A 22,070-nucleotide genomic window follows, 5' to 3' on the forward strand; every position below is an offset into this window, starting at 1 on the left:
TTCAGTGGTTCAAAATAATTTATTCTTATGTACGGGATAACAAAAGCATTCTTTTCTCTTTAAATATTTAGCATAGTGTAAGTTAATAATGTACAATATTGCTTTTATCGTATTGTGTATACTTAATTTTTAAATAAAGTGGTATTAATGTGTGATAAGATAGCCAGTTAATCACTTATCTAATATAATCGTTCAGTAGCCGAATTAATATTTTACTGTTTCAGTCTTTCCATACATATAAATGTGCTTCGAATCTATAATCATTCATAACTGAGTCAAATTTCGTGTAAAAGTGTTCTGATCTTCGTATGTTTACTTATAATGCGTAAAATTACGTCATAATAGGGAGGAGTAGACCCCAGCAGAGGTTAACAGCCCGGATTATATTCTGAAATCCTTCTGCCCGCACCTTCTCTATATTCAAAAGATTATAGTTGAAGTTACACGGGCTTTTAAGGCTGCTTTTATGGTTATAGTAACAGATTGACAAGATTTCTACATTATTACCAAAAGAAACACCTTTGAGAACCCGCCTAATCATTTATGTGATATTTGAAAATAGTCGTGGAGAGAGAGAGAGAGAGAGAGAGAGAGAGAGAGAGAGAGAGAGAGAGAGAGAGAGAGAGAGAGAGAGAGAGAGGACAGCATTTCAGAATATAAGCTTTTAACCATTCAAAAGCTCTAGTTAAAGTTACACGGGCTGTTGAAGGTGTTTTTACAGATAAACAAGATTTCTACATTATGAGCAGGAGAGACACTCTTGAGAACCAGGGTAACCATTTATGTGGTTTTTAAAAAATATTCCTGGAGTGAAAGCAGTTTTAAGAACAAGGGACCTTTTCTTCCATTGTACTTGCACTTCTCATAACTTTCTCTTCCTACTATGTGAGTTTAAATAACAGAGTGAACATTGGAAGAGTACGTCATTACTAACTTAAACTGACAAACTGGCCAGTATTGTTACAATGCCTCGCCCGCCCACCATTGCATTCCCAGAGATCATATTTCCTTGCAGTGGTTTAAAATGCTTTGTTCTCTGACTGGGATCAATCTCAAAGCCCACATAGATTATTACTCTTAAATGTTTCCCAGCTTATCTCGTCTACTTTCAGTTTGCGCTAAGGCCCATATTCAGAAATAATTTGCCACAGAGATGATTAGCAATGTTCACAAAAGCCTTTCTCCTGTTAATAATGTAGCAGCTTATCTTAACTTATAAATAGGTTCAATACATGTTAGCAAGGTTTTCAAAGGAATTTACATGATTGTGATGGATATTATATGTAGTTTTCAAGGGAGTTTTCATGATTGCAGTGATAAATGGTACTATGGTTTTCAGGGGAGTTTTTCTATGACCTTAGTGACACACACACACACACACACACACACACGGGAACCTGAGTAGTCATTTCTTTGTCATTTGAAAATACAACCCGAAGTGTTTGGAGATACAGACCCATGATAATACGAGAGACTTATATTTCAACTCCTCAAGTCGCTTTGTTGTGTTCGTGACTGATAACTGTAAACCAAGACAAAGAGTACGGACGATTAGATTATCAGCACGTCCTCCAGCACAGGCATCAACAAAGAATTGGGCGAGGCTCTGCTGCTGCATATCACCGCGGCCCGGGCTGGTGCTGATAAGACACATCAGTATTGTGGGCTTGGTTCTGCTAAACGGTTTGAACTTAACGCAATGCAGTGCAACGCAGCCCAAAGCAACACAGACCAATACAACACACCACAATGTAACACAAACCGTCCTCATCTCTCCCAACACATCACAACCGAACACAACCCAACTCAAACCGACCTAACCTTGCCCAATGCAATGCAGCGACACACCTTGCAACATAATGCAACTCAGCCCATCCCGCCCACAATGCAACCCAGTCCAGCTCATCACAATGCAACCCTACTCAACCCAACCCCGACCAGCGCATCGTGACATAATGCTACTCCGCCCATTCCGCCCACAGTGCAACCCTACTCAACCTAACCCTGCTCAACGCATCGTAATGGAATATAACTCCTAAGTCTTATGTTAGCGTTTCCTTGCAATACTAATTCCTGTGATCTGCTGAGAATCGATATTCGTCAAGTTTTGTAAGATTTTCAGCAGACCGTTGGACTTAATTAAGATCGAAAAAATAAGAAAAGAAAAAAAGAAGAAGAAGAAGAAGAAATACCGCAAATCACAATGCTAGGAAGTGCTGCAGTTTACTCCATTTGTTGTTGTTGTTGTTGTTCTTGTCATTTTAAAAAACAGAGAGAGAGAGAGAGAGAGAGAGAGAGAGAGAGAGAGAGAGAGAGAGAGAGAGAGAGAGAGAGAGAGAGAGAGAACACTACACTCACATAGCCAAGAAGTGGACACACATAAGTACATACACAATCTTCAGTAAGTTTATCAACATTAGTCATCACTCACCGCTATTCTGTCTACATCTCTAATGCAAAAATTAGCCAGTATTTTCAGTCATTCATCCTTTTCTCTGGTAAACTCTGGAACTCCCTGCCTGCTTCTGTATTTCCACCTTACTATGAATTGAACTCCTTCAAGAGGGAGGTTTCAAGACACTTATCCTTCAATTTTTGACCACCGCTTTGGACCCTATTCGGGGACCGGCATCTCAGTGAGCATTTTTTTTTTGTATTGGATTTTTGTCACCCTTGGCCGGTGTCATTCCTACGAAAAAAAAAAAAAAAAATTCAAGAACGTTACACACACACACACATACACACACACACAGATGAGAGTCGACGCAGGTCACAGTGTTTCTGGCCCGCGAACCAAAGGCAAGTGATAAAACGCTACTGGTCTCCTTACTGGCTGGTGGCGCGATAAAGGCTCCTCGGGATTGGCTGTGATAGGGCCAAGCTCTTCCCCGTGCCTCGTGACCTCTCGGTATCTCCTCTGATTTACCCTCCCTCAGCACGCGTCCCTCCCCGCTATCACTGTGGGAAGATAGGAATGGTGGCGCACAACCTATTTACACTCCCTCATCTCAGCTCCAGCCAGCCAGCCAGCCAAGTGATTTGTTTATCTTTTCATTACTTTGTCTTCGTGGTTCGTTGTCTCTCCCTCTCTCTCTCTCTCTCTCTCTCTCTCTCAGTAACGTTAGCGAGAGGTTTCATCAGTCGGTTGTTGTTGTTGCTGTTGTTTTTTTACTACTACTACTACTACTACTACTACTGCTACTACTACTACTACTACTACTACTACTACTTTTCTTCTTGTTCTTCTTGTTCCTGATCTTGTTCTTCTTCTATTATTATCGCTACTACTACTATTACTACTACCACTACTTCTTAATTAAGAGTATTATTTTAAAAGACACCACCAACAGTAAAAAGGGTGACCAGATATTTCAAATTTCTCAGTAAACGCAGCTACGTATATATTTCTCCCCTGTAAAATCAACTCCAGGATGATCCCAGAGCAGCAACAAGTGGCGTGCTATCACTACCAGTCAAAGGGATCACTTCAAGCACCAAGCAACGCATTTCAGACACTTCGAAGCCTTATCTCTGCTAGTTTTTACAGACTGTAGTGGAAGTTATTGGGTTTTTTCAAGGGTGTTTCCATGATTTTTGTGATAGTTTAGTGAGGATTCTGCGCATTTAACAGGGTCTGGAGGAAGTTACTGGGTTTTTCGAGAGTGTTTTTATGATTCTAGTAATAGTTAAACATATATTCTGCATCTTTAACACATTCTAGTGGGAGTTATTGGGGTTTTCAAGGATGTTTTTTATGACTGAGGTGATAGTTTAGCAAGAATTCTGCATCTTCAACGGCCTCTAGTGAAAATTCTCCGGGTTTTCAAGGGTATTTTCGTGATTCTTATTCTTCACAAGGATTTTTCACCTTCAACAAGCTAAAACGGATACTATTGGGGATTTCAAAAGTTCTTTCATGAAAGTTTAACAAAGACCTGTATTATTAACCAGGACAAACACCCGCAAGGATCCCATTAATGATTTGTGTGGCCTTTGTCAATGGTCGTCACCAAGGAAACCAAGAGAACCAAGTGTCTCGCAATACGTGGCCGGGGTCTTATCGTTTATCTCAATGACCCTCGCATGACCGCGCCAAGAGTAACAGTAGCTCGTGCATGACGGCCACGGTTTCACTCGACGTCAACGCAACGCCGTGCAAAGTAACTCAATTGAACTCAGCGCAAGGTAACGCAACCTAACGCAACGCTATGCAACTCAACGCAAAGCAACGCAACGCAATGCAGTTCAACGCAAAGCAACGCAAAGCAACGCAAGGCAATGCAACCCAACGCAACGCAACGCAACACAACGCAACGCAACTCAACGCAAAGCAACACAACGCAACGCTATTCAACACAACGCTATTCAGTTCAGTCCAACGCAATGCAACACAACTCATTATAATCCAACGCAACGCAGCGCAACACAACTGTTATTCAGTTTAGCTCAACGCAAGGCAGAACAACGCAGTCCAACACATTGCAACACAACGCAACCCAACGAATGGAACAGTACCTCAGTGGGTTTTTTTTTTTTTCGTAAGTTTGTGTAATCCTAGACCAGAGACAGTCTTACATACAAAAAAAAGTCCAACGTTATGCCAGTAAACACAACTCATTGCAGAGAGAGAGAGAGAGAGAGAGAGAGAGAGAGAGAGAGAGAGAGAGAGAGAGAGAGAGAGAGAGAGAGAGAGAGAGAGAGAGAGAGAGAGAAACGAGCATCTCATACCATCTCTATCCATCGTCCATAACCATTACTGCCACTGAAGGAGGAAGGTGTCCAGGTGAAGTGAAGAGGTGGGGTAAAGGGAGGGTTACCGGCGCTATCTTAATTGTCAGGTGAATCATACTGGGTACGAGGCCACGGGTGATAACGGGGAGGTAGCTGGACACCACTCAATATTCGCACTTGACTTGTGTTTGAGTTCCCACGGAGACAATGCGACGGAGAACAAACCCTATGGAGTCTGCCAGTTAGGGAGGTTAATCTTTGTTTTCTTCACGCTCAGAGACCTCACGATCTCATTGCTGCGGCGCCGAAAAGACTCGGTGATGTATGTCAGGGAAGGTGAGTCAGTGCAAAGGACAGTCAGTTTGTTACTTTTTCTAACATATTGGTGTAAATGTGTTTGTGCAATGCTGCCTCGGCCATCTCAAAGAAACAGTGACATAATCATTCGAAAACATGATAAATTTACTATGATAAGTCCTCGAGCGTGGGAGGAAAATACAACGCAAAACACACAACAGTCAAAACCAAAACAACTGTCTGCTGTCACAATAATTTTCAGGGTTCCGTAGTGATATGGATAATTTTACAGTTAAAGTATGGAAGTTAAGCCAAAGATGAAAGAATAAGAGCAGTACCATCACTCTTTCATCCCCTTGACTCGTAAACTCTGGAACTCGCTGCCTCAACCTGCGTTTCCTAAGACATGACCTTGTATAATCTTTCACTGCTGTGGTCTTCATTGTTAACCTTATGAGGACTGTAAAAAAAAGATTTCCATGGTTACAGAAAAAAAGAGTAAGGATTTAATATTCTCTTTTCTAGGTCATGTGACTATTTAAGAGACTCTAACATATCGGTAAGTGTCCAGTAATTAAGTCTTTGGTGGATATAGGAAAATGTTCTTCCAGCAGCGAAAGTGTTAATTAAGAGGAGGTGTTTTGATGATCCTCTTTTAAGATACTTTTAAGTTTCAGGAATACATAAAAATAGAAGCAGGTAGAGAGTTTCAGTGTTTACCAGTGGAATCGATGAAAGAGTGAATATATCTTTTAACTCTTGCTTTGCGCTCTTATGCTCCTGCGTTTCCTTAGTTCAGTTACCCGAGACTACTTAAACGAACAAAAAAAAAAAAAAAAGAGTAAGAGAAGATAGATGAATAAAATAAATGAGCTATGATAAGATAAAAAAATAAAATAAAGACATGAAATAAAATAAAAACTAAACGAAACAAATGAAAACAAGTATAAAAAAATGAAAGAAAATAACTGAAAGATTTAAACTACTCCATTAACCCGACGGCTATTAGTACCACCTCAAAATTACTCTCCAAACTTTCGCCAGACCCTTCCATCGTGCTTAAGGAGAAGGGGTGGAGAGGCAATCGCAAACCCAATCACTCAGAGAAAGGCATCGATCTGACCTTAGCCACTCACTTCTCCTTAGCTGTGTTTGAGTATCGACTTGTACACCGGCAGCACGTAACAAGCCATGCACTGCTCTCTCCAACACTCCTACGTCTAAACCTCGACTACATTTTATTCCATTTTTTATTGCTATTATTATTATTTATCATGTAAGGCGGGTTATGGCTACGAAAAACAAAAAACTAGAGAAGAATATACTCCTATGACCGAGAGTAAAGCCAAGCAGTATAAGGAGAGAGTCAGTGAGGAAAGCAGCAAGAGGGAAGATTTAGCGACAAGTAACTCCTTTGGCTAGAGACAGGCGAGCATGGCCAGGGTTCACAAGAGCACTCAGAGACCCTACCTGACAGCCGCCTTACGGAAATTAAGTCGTGTCAACTGCAAAGGATGAGAGTCACAGAGGAAGCTGCAAAGGACAAAAACAACTGGAGGAGATTCGTACATGGCGCCAACTCCTGACTTCAGGGAAACGCGAAACGAGAAGGGAAAGAGAGAGAGAGAAAAAAAATACTTCACTGTTGTTCCCTCTTCTTCTATAGTAGATAAGTACTCGTGTGTTTCGTGCAGGAACTGCCACGTATAGGCCTGACGACTTCCTATAGCTTCCCCTTTTCCCTTATTTACTTAAGCTCTTATGTTCAAACGCTATTGTTTTAGTTTCCCCCAATTCCTACACTATCAAGGAGAATAGCACCCGTGGAAACTTGACTATGCAACCTTTGAAAACACTCCTTATGAGAGCACAAAATGTTTCAAAATAGGAGCCTTTGACACTGAAAGCTATTATCATGATTGTAACACTATGAAGGTTGACACACTGATGGCGGTGTTATTAAGGTAAGTGATATTGACATTGCCGAGGTGTGTGTGTGTGTGTGTGTGTGTGTGTGTGTGTGTGTGTGTGTGTGTGTGTGTGTGTGTGTGTGTGTGAATGGTGGAAGAGTTTCGTTCGTTTTTTTTTTTTTTAACGTGTGTTTGTATTGTATTGCATCATGAAAAATGTATGTGAATTTTTTGTATGTTTTGTTTACACTTTTTAGCTGTATTATTATATTTTTAAATGATATTGGCAAATTTGTGGTCAGTAAACCATCTATCTATCCCTCTGTGTGTGTGTGTGTGTGTGTGTGTGTGTGTGTGTGTGTGTGTGTGTTATGCCACACCTTTCTTGACTCAATCGATCATCAGCACTCAGTCATCATGTTCCCTTCCTCCTTCTCATTACGACAGACAAACGTAACAAGTCTCCCCGGCACGACCCACACTTTCCTGAGGTAAGGCTGAGGGACACGGGCTTAGTCCTTGGACCGTGCTCTGAAACACGCGCCCCACCTCCACTATATTCAACAGGCTCTGATTGAAGTTACACGGGTTTTTAAGGGTGTTATTATGGTTCTAGTGAGAGATTAACATTACTAACAGGATAAACTCTCTCGAAAACCCGGCTAAGTATCTTTGTGGCCTTTGAAAATAGTCGTGGTAAGAGAGAAAAGTGTTTCAGAATATGGACCTGAAGTTACATGGGTTTTTAAGGGCGTTTTTATGGTTTTAGTGATTAATTAACAGATTAACAAGATTTCTACATTATTAACAGGATGAACACTCTTGAGAACCCTGATAATCATCTTTGTGGTCTTTGAAAGTAGTCGTAATAGTCGTGGTGAGAAAGCAGAGCGTTTCAGAACATGGGGCCTACCTTGTTACTGAGCATCCACTCCCGTCTAAGACACATAGGTAATTTGAACGGTTTATCGCCTCATCCTGACTACTTCGAAGCGTCTATGGGAAGTTATTATTGTTTTCAAGTGTGTTTTCATGATCTTGCACCTTCAACACGATTTAGTGAAATCATTATGGGTTTTAATGTTGTTTTCATGATTCTAGTGATAGTTTAATAATGATTCTACACCTTTCAGAATTTAACAAGACCTATTAGATGTTATTAGGGTTTTCAAGCGTGCTTTCGTAATGAAAGTGAAAGTTTAACGAAGACCCCACACCTTTAGCAATAATTAGTAGATGCTATTAAGTATTTCAAGGGAGTTTTCATGATTCTAGTGATGGTTTAACAAGGGTTGTGGATCTTTAACAAGACATAGTGGAAGTTACCAGGGTCTTCAAAGATGTTTCCATGATTCTAGTGATAATTATAATTTAACAATAATTCTACATCTTTAACAGGATCTAATGGAAGTTGCTGTGGTTTTCATGGGTGTTTCTATGATTCTAGTGGTAGTTTAACAAAGATTCAGTAGCTCTAACATAATCTAAAGGAAGATATTAAGGACTTCAAGGGAACTTTCATGAAGCTAATGATAGTTTAACAATGATTGTGAATTTAGTGGATTCAGCGGATTTAGTGGCAAATATTAGTGTTTTCAAGGGTGTTTTCAATATTCTGCTAGGAGTTTGCATCAACATTGGAAAAAGATACCTATGAGAAAGAACCCGGCTAATGATCTCTGTGGCCTTTGAAATCTTTATCCTCCCTTAAACTTCTTACCTTCATTCCTTCTGACGAGGACACAAACAGAATAACAGATGGTTCAGTACGCATCTCCACTTCTCTGTCTTTAACCTCACCTTCACTCCTGATGAAGACACAAGAGCAGAATAACAGATGCTTCAATACATATTTCCTCACTTCTCTGTCTTTAATCATTCTTCCTGACGAAGACACACAGACAGAATGATACGCGGGGCATTACGCCTCTCCATCACTTCTCCAGGTCTAAGTCCTTACCTTCACTCCTGACGAAGACTGAAGCGCCGCTGCGATGCTCGTGCACACCTTCGTGGAGGACGGACACCCCGATGACGGCACGATGCTCTTCCTGCCTCGCCTCGCCTCCGCTCTCAACACCAGCGCCATCGTGAACGCGAGTGGCATGGACGGTGTGGCGTGTGAGGCGGGTGACTGCGCTGCTCTCGCCTCCTTCAGCATGTGCTTGTGGGTGAACGTGTTCCTCAAGATGCCAGCGAGCACAGTATTCAGCTACTACATCAGCTCCTATGTCCACAACGGGCTGATTTTCCGTGAGTGGCGCGCCTGCCCACTGCCTCACCACTGCCTGGGCCGGGATGGCGTCAGGCTATCTGTTAATTCGAGCCCAGCCTTTATCAGCGCATGCCCAGACCTGTTTGGATGCGTAATCAACGGCCGGGCCCGAGTGAACAGCGAGGTTTTTATATGACGCCACAAAAGTCAGGCAGGGGGGAGGGCGAGGGGCTATGGCGGTATGTGCTACGGGGAGGATTTTTTTTTTTTTTTTTTTCATGTAAGAGGGTCACTGCCCAAGGGCAACAAAAAGAGCGAAAAAATGCCCACTGAGTCCCAGTCCCAAAGGAAAGGTCAAAAAGATCATGCAAAATTAAAGCATAAGTTTTCAAACCTCTTTCTTGAAAGTGTTCAAGTCATAGGAAGGAGGAAATACAAAAGCAGGTAGGGAGTTCTAGAGTTGACCAAAATAGAGAATGAGGGGGCAAGTAGGGGAAGAGAAGAAGGGGAAGAGGGTAAAGGGTACGAGGCAGGTAGGGGTGTGGGCAGGGCCATGTGGGTGTGGACAGGACATAGGAAAGTGTGGACAGGAACAAGAAGGGTGTGCACAGAGCATAGGGGAGGATATGGACGGAGTCAGGTGGTGTGTGGACAGAGCCAGGGGAGGGCCAGTGTGTGGGGGGTGCAGGGAGGATGGCGTGGCGGGGGCGAGGCACTGACACGTAGCATGCCGCAGGGATGGACGACAGCCACGTCGTCGTGAGCTACATGACGAAGCAGCTCACACGCTGGGACAGGCCGGTGTTGCCGCGGATGTGGCACCTGCTGTGCGTGGTGCGTGGCGCCAATACCACCACCTACACTGTGGACCTCAAAGTGGTCCTCCACATCAACTCCTCCCTGCCGCTGCTTCTCAACGGCAGCCTGGTGCTCGGCAACGACCAGGACCAGCTGGACGGCGGCTACACCGTCACCGAGGCCTTCGTGGGGCAGCTGGCGTGGGTGGGGCTGTGGGATCACGCCCTCACCTCGCAGGATCTGACCGCCGTGCTGCAGTGCCGCCCTGCCCGCCACCCCCCCGTCATGGACGCCCGCCTGCCTTGGCTGGTGCGCGGGCAGGTCACCACGCGCGAAGCGGACCCCTGCCTGGAGCGGGACGCGCCGGCGTCCTTGGCGGTGGCTGTGCCCTTGCCCTACGATGGAGCCAGGGACCTCTGCCGCAAGCTTGGTATGTCCCTCCCGGTGCCTGAGTCCCTCGCGGCCTCCAAGAGGAGCTTTGAGGTGCTGCAGGAGGCTGACTTTAAGCGGTGCTCCTCCATGCACACCACCTTCAGCATGCTGTGGCTTGGCGTGGAGCACCGCGCCGCCACGGGGCGCTGGGTGGATGGCAGCAGCGGCGAAGAGCTGCGCTACATATCTGTGCATCTCATTATGCCAGGTAAGGAATTCTCCCGCGGAGTGCTGCTGAAGTCAGGGGCGTGGATCGGTTCATCGGATGACGCGCGGCATTGCTTCACATGCGAGGGCGTGGTGGGCGGCGGTGCCTTTCTGCTGCGGGGATTGTGTCGCTCGCCTCTCCACCTCTACGCCCGCGCCTTCCCCTCGGGCGGCCTATACTGGCATGGCCTGGAGCGGGTGTCATTGGTGCGGCGTGGCGACGAGTGGCAGCTACGAGATGACCTGCATGGGCAGGTGATGGCTCAGCTGGTGGGTGGCGGCCTGCCGGTGGGCAGAGCCGCCTGGAATGTAATGAACACCTCGGCGTGTGCTGATCCCACCGACCTTTCAGAAACAACCGTGCCCTTGTCCTTCACCCAGTGCGTTGAGGGCGAATTCAGTTGCTGGGAGGGCGGCTGCATGCCCATGGAGAAGCGATGCTCCCTGACGCCAGAGTGCAACGACAGCAGCGACGAGCGGGGCTGCCAGCTGGTGCATTTCAGGCCGGGGACACGCCTCCACCTGCCGCCCCACCCCCACACCTTCACGCTGGACATGGCGCTGTGGTTCTGGAAGGTGCGTCCCTCTCACCTGTTGCTCCTCTTGTGCTGTTTCACGGCGCAGCAGTCCCTCCTAATAGTGCACTGCCCTCCAGGTGTCGCTGGCGGGCACGGAGACGGGCACAGGTCTGCTGCGGGTCCTAGTGGGCGGACGTCTGACGTGGCGCGACAACAGACTCACCTTCCACAACCTGCAGCAGGAGAAGGATCTCAACGTGGTGGACCCAACGCTGCGTGTGTGGCAGCCTCTCCTGCAGGTGACTCCCTGGTGCCCTCTGCTGGGGCTGACTTTATTCTGTGTGCACTACTACTACTACTACTACTACTACTACTACTTTTCTTTCATCTTTTATTTACTTCTAAATTACTTTATTTTCTTCTTTCTATTCTTTTATCAGAAGCATTATAGCAGGTGTACCACAGGAATCAATAATAGGATCTACACTTTTTCTGATTCACATAAATTATTTTATCAATTCCAGCTCAAAATTCAAATTTACTATATATGCAGATGACAAACTTGCTAACGGAAGATAATGATATTTGTAATCTACACACAAACTTTACAACAGAACCACATCCAATAAATAATTGGATAAAACTAAATAAATTAAGACTACATAAATAAAACTAATTATATTGCTTTCAGGATTGATCCATAACAAATCATATCCCCAGCAGTCCTTGGCACTGCAATGTGTTACTCATACAAAATTTCTAGGTGTTGATATTGATAATAACCTTCATTGGAACTTCCATATAAACAATGTGCACTTGAAACTGTCCAGGATGTGTGGAATTTTACATAAATAAAAAATCATCTCACTACTGAAGCCTTGCTAAGTGTTTACTACACACTCTGCTTCCCTCATTTAATTTATTGTGTCTCAGTATGGTCCTGTGCATGGCCTTCTTTCCTAAAGAAGTTAAAAGTTATTAAAAATAAAATTTTCAATGTATTATTAACATAGACAAATTTGATTCAACAGCTGTGGTATGTTCTGAAGGCAAATTACTGTATTTTTATATTCTTAAGTGTTTTGTTCTTTTTTAATTTTAAAATTCACTAGAAATTTCCCAGGCATTAAGATATTTAAACTTGTAGAATCCTTTTATGCAACAAACGGAAGAAACCTGAATTCAGACTGCCCTCAATTCTGCACAACATTATTTGAGAACAGCATTTTCTACTTTGTTCCGCAACTATGGAATTCTCTTTCCGTCATCATCAAAGAACTTGTAAATAGTAAGCAGGAGGAGTCAGTAGACACCTGCCGAAACGATAATTACTCCCAGTGAGGTCTAAAGCAGTGTTCAGGGGGTGCTGTGAACTTATCATTAAACCCAGCTGTGACCTCACTCAACGTTTCCCTTTGTGTCTCACAACACAAGGGGGCAGTCACAGCCTGCCCTCTAAAGACAACTCTCTTCCTCCACACAAAACTACAAGCACCTAATAACACACACACCCTTCACTCAAAAATTTCAAAATTATCATGGCGACTCCTACACCATCCTCGGATTCCACATCTGGGGAGGGGACCATAAATGTCCCCAGGTTGGACTGCCTTTCTGTCGACGATCCTAAGTGTCTTGACATCCTCCTTAACTTTTTCTTCATTAACTTCTGCAACATTCGCGGTCTAAGATCTAATATTCAATCTGTAGAACACCACCTCTCCTCTTCTAAACCTCATCTTCTTTTCCTCACTAAAGCTCAAGTGTCTGAGGCAACTGACAGTAGCCCATTTTCTGTTCCCTCCTACTTTCTCTATCCTCATTTTCGATCCAAAGCTAGATGTTGCGTTTATGTGCGCAATGACTTAACCTGCTCTCGTGCCCACGCTCTTGAATCTTCCGAGTTTTCCACCATCTGGCTACGACTACAGTCACTCTCAAACTAAATTTATCTGTGCTGTATACCTCTCACCTAACTCCTCTGACTATAAGAAATTCTTTGACTACTTAACTTCCAAAGTGGAGCACATTCTGACTCTCTTCCCTTTTGCAGAAATCTCCATTCTTGGAGACTACAGTGTTCACCACCAGCTTTGGCTTTCCTCTCCCTTCACTGACCATCCTGGTGAACTGGCCTTCAACTTTTCTATCCTCCACGACCTAGAGCAATTGGTGCAACACCCTACTCGTATTCCTGACCGTCTTGGACATACGGCCAACATTCTTGACCTTTTACTGACCTCTAATCCTTCTGCTTATGCTGTCACCCTTCCTTCTCCGTTGGGTTCCTCCGATCACAATCTCATCTCTGTATCTTGTCCTATCGCTTCAGTCCTTGCTCAGGATCCCCCTAAGCGAAGGTGCCTCTGGCGTTTTGCCTCTGCTAGTTCGGGGGACCTGAGGAGGTATTTTGCTGATTTTCCTTAGAATGACTACTGCTTCCGTGTCAGAGACCCGTCTTTGTGTGCTGAGCGCATAACAGAGGTGATAGTGTCTGGCATGGAGGCGTACATTCCTTACTCTTTTTCTAGACCTAAACCTTCTAAACCTTGGTTTAACACAGCTTGATCTCGTGCTATACATGATAGAGAGGTGGCCCACAAAAGGTATTTAAGCCTTCCATCACCAGAATTTCATGTATTTTATATTTCTGCCCGGAACCATGCCAAGCCTGTTCTCCAACTAGCCAAAAACTCCTTCATTAACAGAAAGTGTCAAGACCTTTGAAGATCTAACTCCCCTCGTGACTTCTGGCATCTAGCCAAAAATATCTTCTTTCCCTCCTTTATTTCAACCAGATGGCACCACTGCTATCACATCTATTTCTAAAGCTGAACTCTTCGCTCAAACCTTTGCTAAATACTCTACCTTGGACGATTCCTCCCTCTTCTTCACCCTCTGACTACTTCATGCTACCTATTAAAATTCTTCGCAATGATGTTTTCCATGCCCTTGCTGGCCTAAACCCTCGGAAGGCTTATAGACCTGATGGGGTCCCTCCTATTGTTCTCCGAAACTGTGCCTTCGTCCTTGCACCTTGCCTAGTCAAACTCTTTCAGCTCTGTCTGTCAACATCTAACTTTCCTTCTTGCTTACATTCAGCCTGTTTACCTACATTCAGCCTGTTCCTAAAAGTTTGCCTACATTCTGCCTGTTCCTAAAAAGGGTGACCGTTCCAATCCCTCAGACTACCGTCCTATTGCTTTAATTTCCTGCATATCTAAATTTTTTTAATCTATCCTCAACAGGAAGATTCTTAAACACCTATCACTTCACAACCTTCTATCTGATCGCCAGTATGGGTTCCGTCAAGGCCGCTCTACTGGTGATCTTCTGGCTTTCCTTACTTGGTCATCCTCTTTTAGAGATTTTGGTGAAACTTTTGCTGTTGCCTTGGACATATCAAAAGCTTTTGATAGAATCTGGCATAAAGCTTTGATTTCCAAACTACTCTCCTATGGCTTCTATCCTTCTCTCTGTAACTTCATCTCAAGTTTCCTTTCTGACCGTTCTATTGCTGCTGTGGTAGACGGTCACTGTTCTTCTCCTAAATCTATTAACAGTGGTGTTCCTCAGGGTTCTGTCCTGTCATCCACTCTCTTCTTATTATTCATTAATGATCTTCTAAAGCAAACTTTTTGTCCTATCCACTTCTACCCTGATGATACCACCCTGCACTTTTCCACGTCTTTTCATAGATGTCCAACCCTTCAGGAGGTAAACATTTCATGCAGGGAAGCCACAGGACGTTTGACTTGTGATCTTTCTAAAATTTCTGATTGGGGCAGAGCAAACTTGGTATTGTTCAGTGCCTCAAAAACTCAATTCCTCCATCTGTCAATTCGACATAACCTTCCAGACAACTATCCCCTCTTCTTCAATGACACTCAACTGTCCCCCTCTTCTACACTGAACATCCTCGGTCTGTCCTTTACTTATAATCTGAACTGGAAACTTCACTTCTCATCTCTAGCTAAAACAGCTTCTATGAAGTTAGGTGTTCTGAGACGTCTCCGCCAGTTTTTCTCAACCCCCCAGCTGCTAACTCTGTACAAGGGCCTTATCCGTCCATGTATGGAGTATGCTTCACATGTCTGGGGGGTATCCACTCATACTGCTCTTCTAGACAGGGTGGGATCGAAAGCTTTTCGTCTCATCAACTCCTCTCCTCTAACTTACTGTCTTCAGCCTCTCTCTCACCGCCGCAATGTTGCATCTCTAGCCGTCTTCTACCGCTATTTTCATGCTAACTGCTCTTCTGATCTTGCTAACTGCATGTCTCCCCTCCTCCCGCGGCCTCGCTGCACAAGGCTTTCTTCTTTCTCTCACTCCTATTCTGTCTACCTCTCTAACGCAAGAGTTAACCAGTATTCTCAATCATTCATCCCTTTCTCTGGTAAACTCTGGAACTCCCTGCCTGCTTCTGTATTTCCACCTTCCTATGACTTGAATTCCTTCAAGAGGGAGGTTTCAAGACACTTATCCATCAGTTTTTGCCTACTGCTTTGACCTTTTTGTGGGACTGGCATTTCAGTAGGCATTTTTTTTTAATTGGATTTTTGTTGCCCTTGGCCAGTGTCCCTCCTACATAAAAAAAAATATTGGTAACTTTTCTCAGTTTAAGAGGAAAACTAAAGAGCATTTCATTGACCTGAGAAATATAAAAACATCGCATATGTATTGTAAAAAGCTTAGCATATAGTATACTTTATTAACTATGATGTTAGTGTAGGTACATGTGTACGTGTTAGTATGAGTGTGAGGATGTATGTATTAATGATAGTATGTATATGTATGTTTATATATATCCATTGAACTATGAATAGCTAGTTTTTCTTTTTTAAAGTTGAATTACATTGCCAAATAACGTTTCGTAGCTAAACCAGCTTAGCCACAATATGTTTGTCAAGGAGCCTCGGCTCGACAGACCGTGCCAAGGTACAATATAAGTAGTATTTGAATCTGTAATACCTGTATTGGCAATAAACTTAACTTACTTACTTACTTACTACTATTAGTACTACTGCAACTATTACTAGTACTACTACGATCATTATGCTACTACTACTACTACTACTACACCACCAACAAAAAAAAAAACACTACTATTACTACTACTACTGTTACTACTACTACTACTACAATTACCACTACTATTTTTACTACCACCATCACCACTTACCACTACCAACAATAATTACACCAGAACCACTATTAATGATATCAAATAATATCACTATTTCTTCAAGTACAGCTTCATAAATTGTTTTCTTAACCAAGGAATTTTATGGTAACGCTGCGGAAAGAAAACAAGACAGAGGTATGTGCAAGTAAAAATTATGAGAGTCTACGATAAAACAAAAAACATTTTCTCTCTTCCAATTTTCTCTGTCAGGTGGTGGACGAGGCGCGACTGGCGGGATCCGTGGAGCCCCTGAGAAAACTGTTCGTATCCAGGGACGCTGAGGGCACGGTCACGAGTTTTGGTGGGAGAGAGAGAGAGAGAGAGAGAGAGAGAGAGAGAGAGAGAGAGAGAGAGAGAGAGACTTTTCTCGTCTATAATATTCTTTTCTTGTCTATAATATCGTAAGCCAGTGCAACCTTTTCTAAGCTCAAACACCTTCAGGAAGCTTTTGAGAAATTTATGTAGTACCCTCGTGCATAGGATGACTAATGACAAAAAAAGAGAATAATTCATGTTGTTCTTTAAATTTAAGACTGAAAATGTATAAATGAAATTATTAATTCTGCTCTAAACAAAAAAAAAAAAAAAAAATAGCTATTCGATCCAAAGTGATTGCCGTATATGTGCTGAATGTATAGTAAAACAAAGCGCCATGTCTCAACCCCGCGAAGCACGAGTTGCGTCTTAGTGTATACAATATACTAAAGTAATGCATAAATCTATAATAGTTTAAATTAATTTCTTACATGACACACAATCCTTCCTGAAACATCTTTTTGTACTGTGCACTAATACACACCAGCCATGTCTTGCACCCCTCCATACACCCTATTATTACCAGATACACTTTGCAAAAAAAAGAAAAAAAAAGTAAAAGAAAAACGGTTGACTAAGCTATTGTAACTTTGCATAAAGTAAAAACCACAGGAGTTTTGGTCAGTGTTTCCTTGTCGTATAATCAGAATCTGATCTAAATTCAGACGCGGTGTTCGAGGGAAGCGAGAACCGCCTGGAGCTGATGGTAGAGGTACCGGCCCACGTGTCCTGCCCCTTCAGCTTCTACCGCTTCCCCTTCGACGAGCAGGAGTGCAACGTCACCTTCCTGCTGGCCAACCTCCCCCAGCAGTACGCCCGCTACCACCACCATCCGCTGTCCTCCGCTCTCGTGTGTCCCCGAAACACGACCATGACGAAGTTTGAAGTGTATGACTGCGCGCTGCATCTCCAGAACGGGTGCGTGAAAAGTGACTAGTAAAAAGATTCCTACTTTCTCTCATCCCTATCCTGTCCACCTCTCTAATGAAATAGTTAACCAGTATTATGTCTTTCATCCCTTTTACTGATGAACTTCACATGATTAATAAATTTCTTAACAAGATTATATCTGTAATATGTACAGTACAAGAATTATTAATTTGATTTGTTACTGATGTTTTTGCTTGTGGCTGGGTGGGGGGGGGGAGAGAAGGTATTGTAGTTGTTTGTATGTGTGTGTATGTTGTGTGTGTGTGTGTGTGTGTGTGTGTGTGTGTGTGTGTGTGTGTGTGTGCTGAGTCGTGCCGCCCTCAGGTCAAGCGTAGTGAGGCTCAGCATGAAGCTGCGGCGGTGCTTTACATACCACTTGTGGGCCACGTTCTGCCCCACGGTCCTGCTGCACGTCGTGGGGTGAGTGTCCACCAACCTCCCGAAGCTTAAACCGCATGCACCTATTGAATTTGCGTCTTGGAGCGATTCCCTCTTACCTCCCATCCTGTCTCTTGTGTGTGGATCTGAGTATAGTCTTTGTTCCAGTACTTTCAACGGATTCTATATAACTCATATACACGCAACTTTTAAATTTGTATCTTCAGGCGGTCACCTTTTATCTCTCATCCTGTCATCTTGTGTGCAGGAATGTGATGACCGTATTTCAAAATGTTTCGGCGTCTTCAATACTTTTAGCAGGTTCTATAGCTCCTATCCCATACAGCCCCTGAATTGCGTTTAGGGGCGTCACCTCTCACCTTGGGGTAAAACAACTTTTAAAAGGATTTGTTGGAAGTTTTGTGGGGTTTCAAAGGTGTTTTTTTTATTCCAGTGATAGTTTAACAAAGATTCTGTATCATCAGTGAGAGAAAATACCCATGAAAACCCAACTAATCATCTCTATGGCCTCTAAAGGTTGTTCTTACGAAAGCCAAGGGTGTTTAAGAATACGGGTTCTGTTCTCTTGCGTGACGTGAGGTGTGTTTGCTTAGTCGTGTACCTAACTGTTGCATTCAGTCGTTAGATCTCTATTCTTAAACACTTTGATTCCCCATAAAGAGTATTTTCAAAGCCACAGAGATGTTCAGTCCAATTTCCATGGGTGTTTTAACAACTGGGGTATATAAATTTCTTGTTAAACTATCTCCGAAATCATGAAAACTTCTTACAAACCTCAGTAACTTCCATTAGAGTCTGTTGAAACTGTTAAGACGAGATGTCGAAACGTTAAAAACATTCCCTTCACCAGAGACTCATGCCACAGGTACGGGACGACGATAGTACCCGCGGAGGACTTGCAGAGCCGCGTGATGCTGAGTCTCCTGGCCTTGATGGCCCTGGTGTCGCTGTACTCAGACACGCTGGAGACCCTCCCGTCCTGCTCGTACCTCCGCCTGCTGGATCTGTGGCTCCTCTTCAGCGTCGCTTTCCCAGCCGCTGTCATCGCCGTGCACATGGCCTCCAGTGGGCCAGACAAAACCAACGCCAGCCTCGTCCTGCGCCGGGGAAGGCTGCTCCTGGGTATTCTTTACTGCCTCTTCGTCTGCGTCTACCTCATTGTTCTCTACGCCACTCGCTGACTGATCTAACATTGACGCAGTACAGAAACTTGCATCCACATTCACACCTAGGACCATATTCTGAATTCTGCCTAATGGTTCTACATAGTTGAAGTGCCACGGGTTTAAGGGTGTTGTTCTTATCTTATTGTTCTCCACGCCTCTCGCTAACAGAGCTATTACTGACAGAGAAATTTACATCCACATTCACATCCAGGACCATATTCTGAATTTTGTCCACACCTCGACTACTTTTCAAAGGCTCTGGTTGAAGTGCCACACAGCTTTTAAAGGTGTTGCACCTACTTCGTTGTTCTTCACGCCACTCGCGAACTGATCAATTACTGACACAATAGAGAACAACATCCATAGAGAGAAGAAGTAGAGGACAAATCATATTATCTCCTATGCAGTCCTTCCATCTCTTCTTCGGCTCGCCTCTTCTTCTTCTTCCATGCATGTTCATAACTGGCTACCATTGTCGTGCTATACATGATAGAGAGGTGGCCCACAAGGTACTTAAGCCTTCCATCACCAGAATCTCATGCACAAAACACACTACCCTCCTACGGCTTCTATACTTCTCTCTGTAATTTCATCTCAAGTTTCCTTTCTGACCATTCCATTGCTGCTGTGGTAGACGGTCACTGTTCTCTTAAATCTATTAAAAATAGTGTTCCTCAGGGTTCTTTCCTGTCTGTTACTCACTCTCTTCCTTTTATTCATCAATGATCTAAACCAAACTTCTTGTCCTATCCACTCCTACGCTGATGATACCACCCTGCACTTTTCCACGTCTTTTCACAAACGTCCAACCCTTCATTAAACAGTTCACGCAGGAAAGCCACAGAACGCCTGATTTCTGATCTATCTAAAATTTCTGACTGGGGCAGAGCAAACTTGGTATTGTTCAATGCCTCAAAAACTCAATTCCTCCATCTATCAACTCGACATAACCTTCCAGACAACTATCTCCTCTTCTTCAGTGATACTGAACTGTCCCCCTCTTCTACACTGAATATCCTCGGTCTGTCCTTTACTTATAATCTAAACTGGAAACTTCATATCTCATCTCTAGCTAAAACAGCTTCTATGAAGTTAGGTGTTCTGAGACGTCCTCGCCAGTTTTCTCACCCCCCCAGTTGCTAACTCTGTACAAGGGCATTATCTATCCATGTATGGAGTATGCTTCACATGTCTGGGGGGGTTCCACTCATACTGCTCTTCTAGACACGGTGAAATCAAAAGCTTTTCGTCTCATTTACTCCTCTCCTCTAACTGACTGTCTTCAGCCTCTTTCTCATCGCCGCAATGTTGCATTTCTAGCTGTCTTCTACCGCTATTTTAATGCTAACTCTATTTTAATGCTGTAACTCTAATGTTTTTCTGATCTTGCTAACTGCATGCCTCCCCTCCTCCCGTGGCCTCGCTGCACAAGACTTTCTCCTTTCTCTCACCCCTATTTTGTCCACCTTTCTAATGCAAGAGTTAACCAGTATTCTCAATCATTTATCTCTTTCTCTGGTAAACTCTGGAACTCCCTGCCTGCTTCTGTATATCCACCTTCCTGTGACGAACTCCTTCAAGAGGGAGGTTTCAAGACACTTATCCTTCAATTTTTGACAACCGCTTCCGTCCCTATTCGTGACCGGCATCTCAGTGGGTTTTCTTTTATTTTTTTAATAGATTTTTGTTGCCCTTGGCCGGTGTCCGAGATCCCTTCTTTTAGTGTAACCAAGCCAATTCATTTCCCTTTTTTCTTTTGTATTTTGTTCCCAGAACACTGTAAGAAATGTTTGCATGGACACACAGAAAAAGAATACAGAATAGGCGGTTGATTTTGTGTTTTCCAGGCTAGGAAATGATCTGAGACTAATGGAAAAAAGCAATGCCTCTAGAAATATGTACTGCACGTAGGTGAGTAAAGGAGAATTGGTGCAGCAGTGAGAGTTTACATCAGCTAAAGTCGTAGGAAGGGACAAACATACAGGCACAGTGTTCCAAAGGTTGAATTAAATGTACAAATAAATATATGAAATGATGCATTGCCTTTCATATTATCCATAATAAAACATAACCATAATGCAATCTGTCTAATAATTTCTGCAGCCTTTCAAAATACTCCTTATGAGAATAAAGCGCTCGAGAATATGACCATAAATTAAAAGTCTTCAGATCATACTTCATTTGTTATTTTGAAGTTCGCGAGCTGCTCTGTTCCCGCGAATCCTGAGTCCTACCGCGCCTAACCCCTTCCCTTCTCACCCCTCAGTCTTTCAGGATGAGTGATCGTGGAAGCGTGTGTCTCATCCGCTGTAACTCCAATTACAAAGGAAAGTCAATGAAAATTATAAGTGTTCGTGTGAGTAGACGCCACATCTTCCTCACTTCTAGAAGACGGGAGGAAGACAATGGATGGATGTTCATGTTATATTACTGTACGTACATGGGTATTACTTCCTTTGATGATGCTGAGGACTTGTTAAACTTTCCCTACAACAATGGAAGCACCCTTGATAACCGCAGTAACTTACACCTCAGCCTGTTGTATAGAGTCGAGAGGGAAGCAGTGGGTTGATGTTCAATTTATATTACTGTACAGTCATAAATTGTGTCCTGCTTAGTTGCCATGATGAATCGTAACCGTTACCTTCTCAGTTCTTCCTCCTCGCCGGCACCTCACGTTCCTCTCCTCACGACGCACTGTTGCTTAAACCTTCGACCCTGAGCTGGTTACGATTTATCATGGCAACGAAGCAGGACAAAGAATATGAACACGACTGTACATGAGCATTACTTTTATTTATGATGCTTAATACGTGAACTTTCCCTATAATCATGGAAACACCCTTGTAAACCGGTGTAACTGACTAAATAGAGCGTGTTGCCACAGGAGGTGAGGTAACTTCCGAAACGCCGTCTCCTCCCATCGCTTCGGTATCTCAACAAATCTTCACTCGTGGCGACACACTT

At 43.5% G+C, this 22,070-nt stretch overlaps 1 protein-coding gene across 6 annotated transcripts; it reads left to right on the forward strand.

The window, feature by feature from the left end:
* Positions 1–2,750: 2,750 nt before the first annotated feature.
* On the forward strand, positions 2,751–21,135 carry LOC135113245 (uncharacterized). Of its 6 annotated transcripts, none has more exons than XM_064028430.1 (9): positions 2,751–5,067; positions 7,386–7,429; positions 8,885–9,191; positions 9,890–11,166; positions 11,246–11,407; positions 16,504–16,594; positions 17,274–17,526; positions 17,863–17,958; positions 18,803–21,135. In XM_064028430.1, exons 3-9 carry the CDS (start codon positions 8,933–8,935, stop codon positions 19,116–19,118), a joined length of 2,454 nt encoding a protein of 817 aa, XP_063884500.1. In that variant the 5' UTR covers positions 2,751–5,067; positions 7,386–7,429; positions 8,885–8,932; the 3' UTR covers positions 19,119–21,135. The 6 variants fall into 6 exon arrangements, with proteins under 6 accessions (XP_063884500.1, XP_063884503.1, XP_063884505.1 ...); XM_064028433.1 differs by having other exon boundaries at positions 8,916–9,191; XM_064028435.1 differs by lacking the exon at positions 17,863–17,958.
* The last annotated feature ends 935 nt before the right edge of the window (positions 21,136–22,070 follow it).

This window comes from Scylla paramamosain, chromosome 25, assembly GCF_035594125.1.
Source record: "Scylla paramamosain isolate STU-SP2022 chromosome 25, ASM3559412v1, whole genome shotgun sequence".
Lineage (NCBI taxonomy): Eukaryota > Metazoa > Arthropoda > Malacostraca > Decapoda > Portunidae > Scylla > Scylla paramamosain.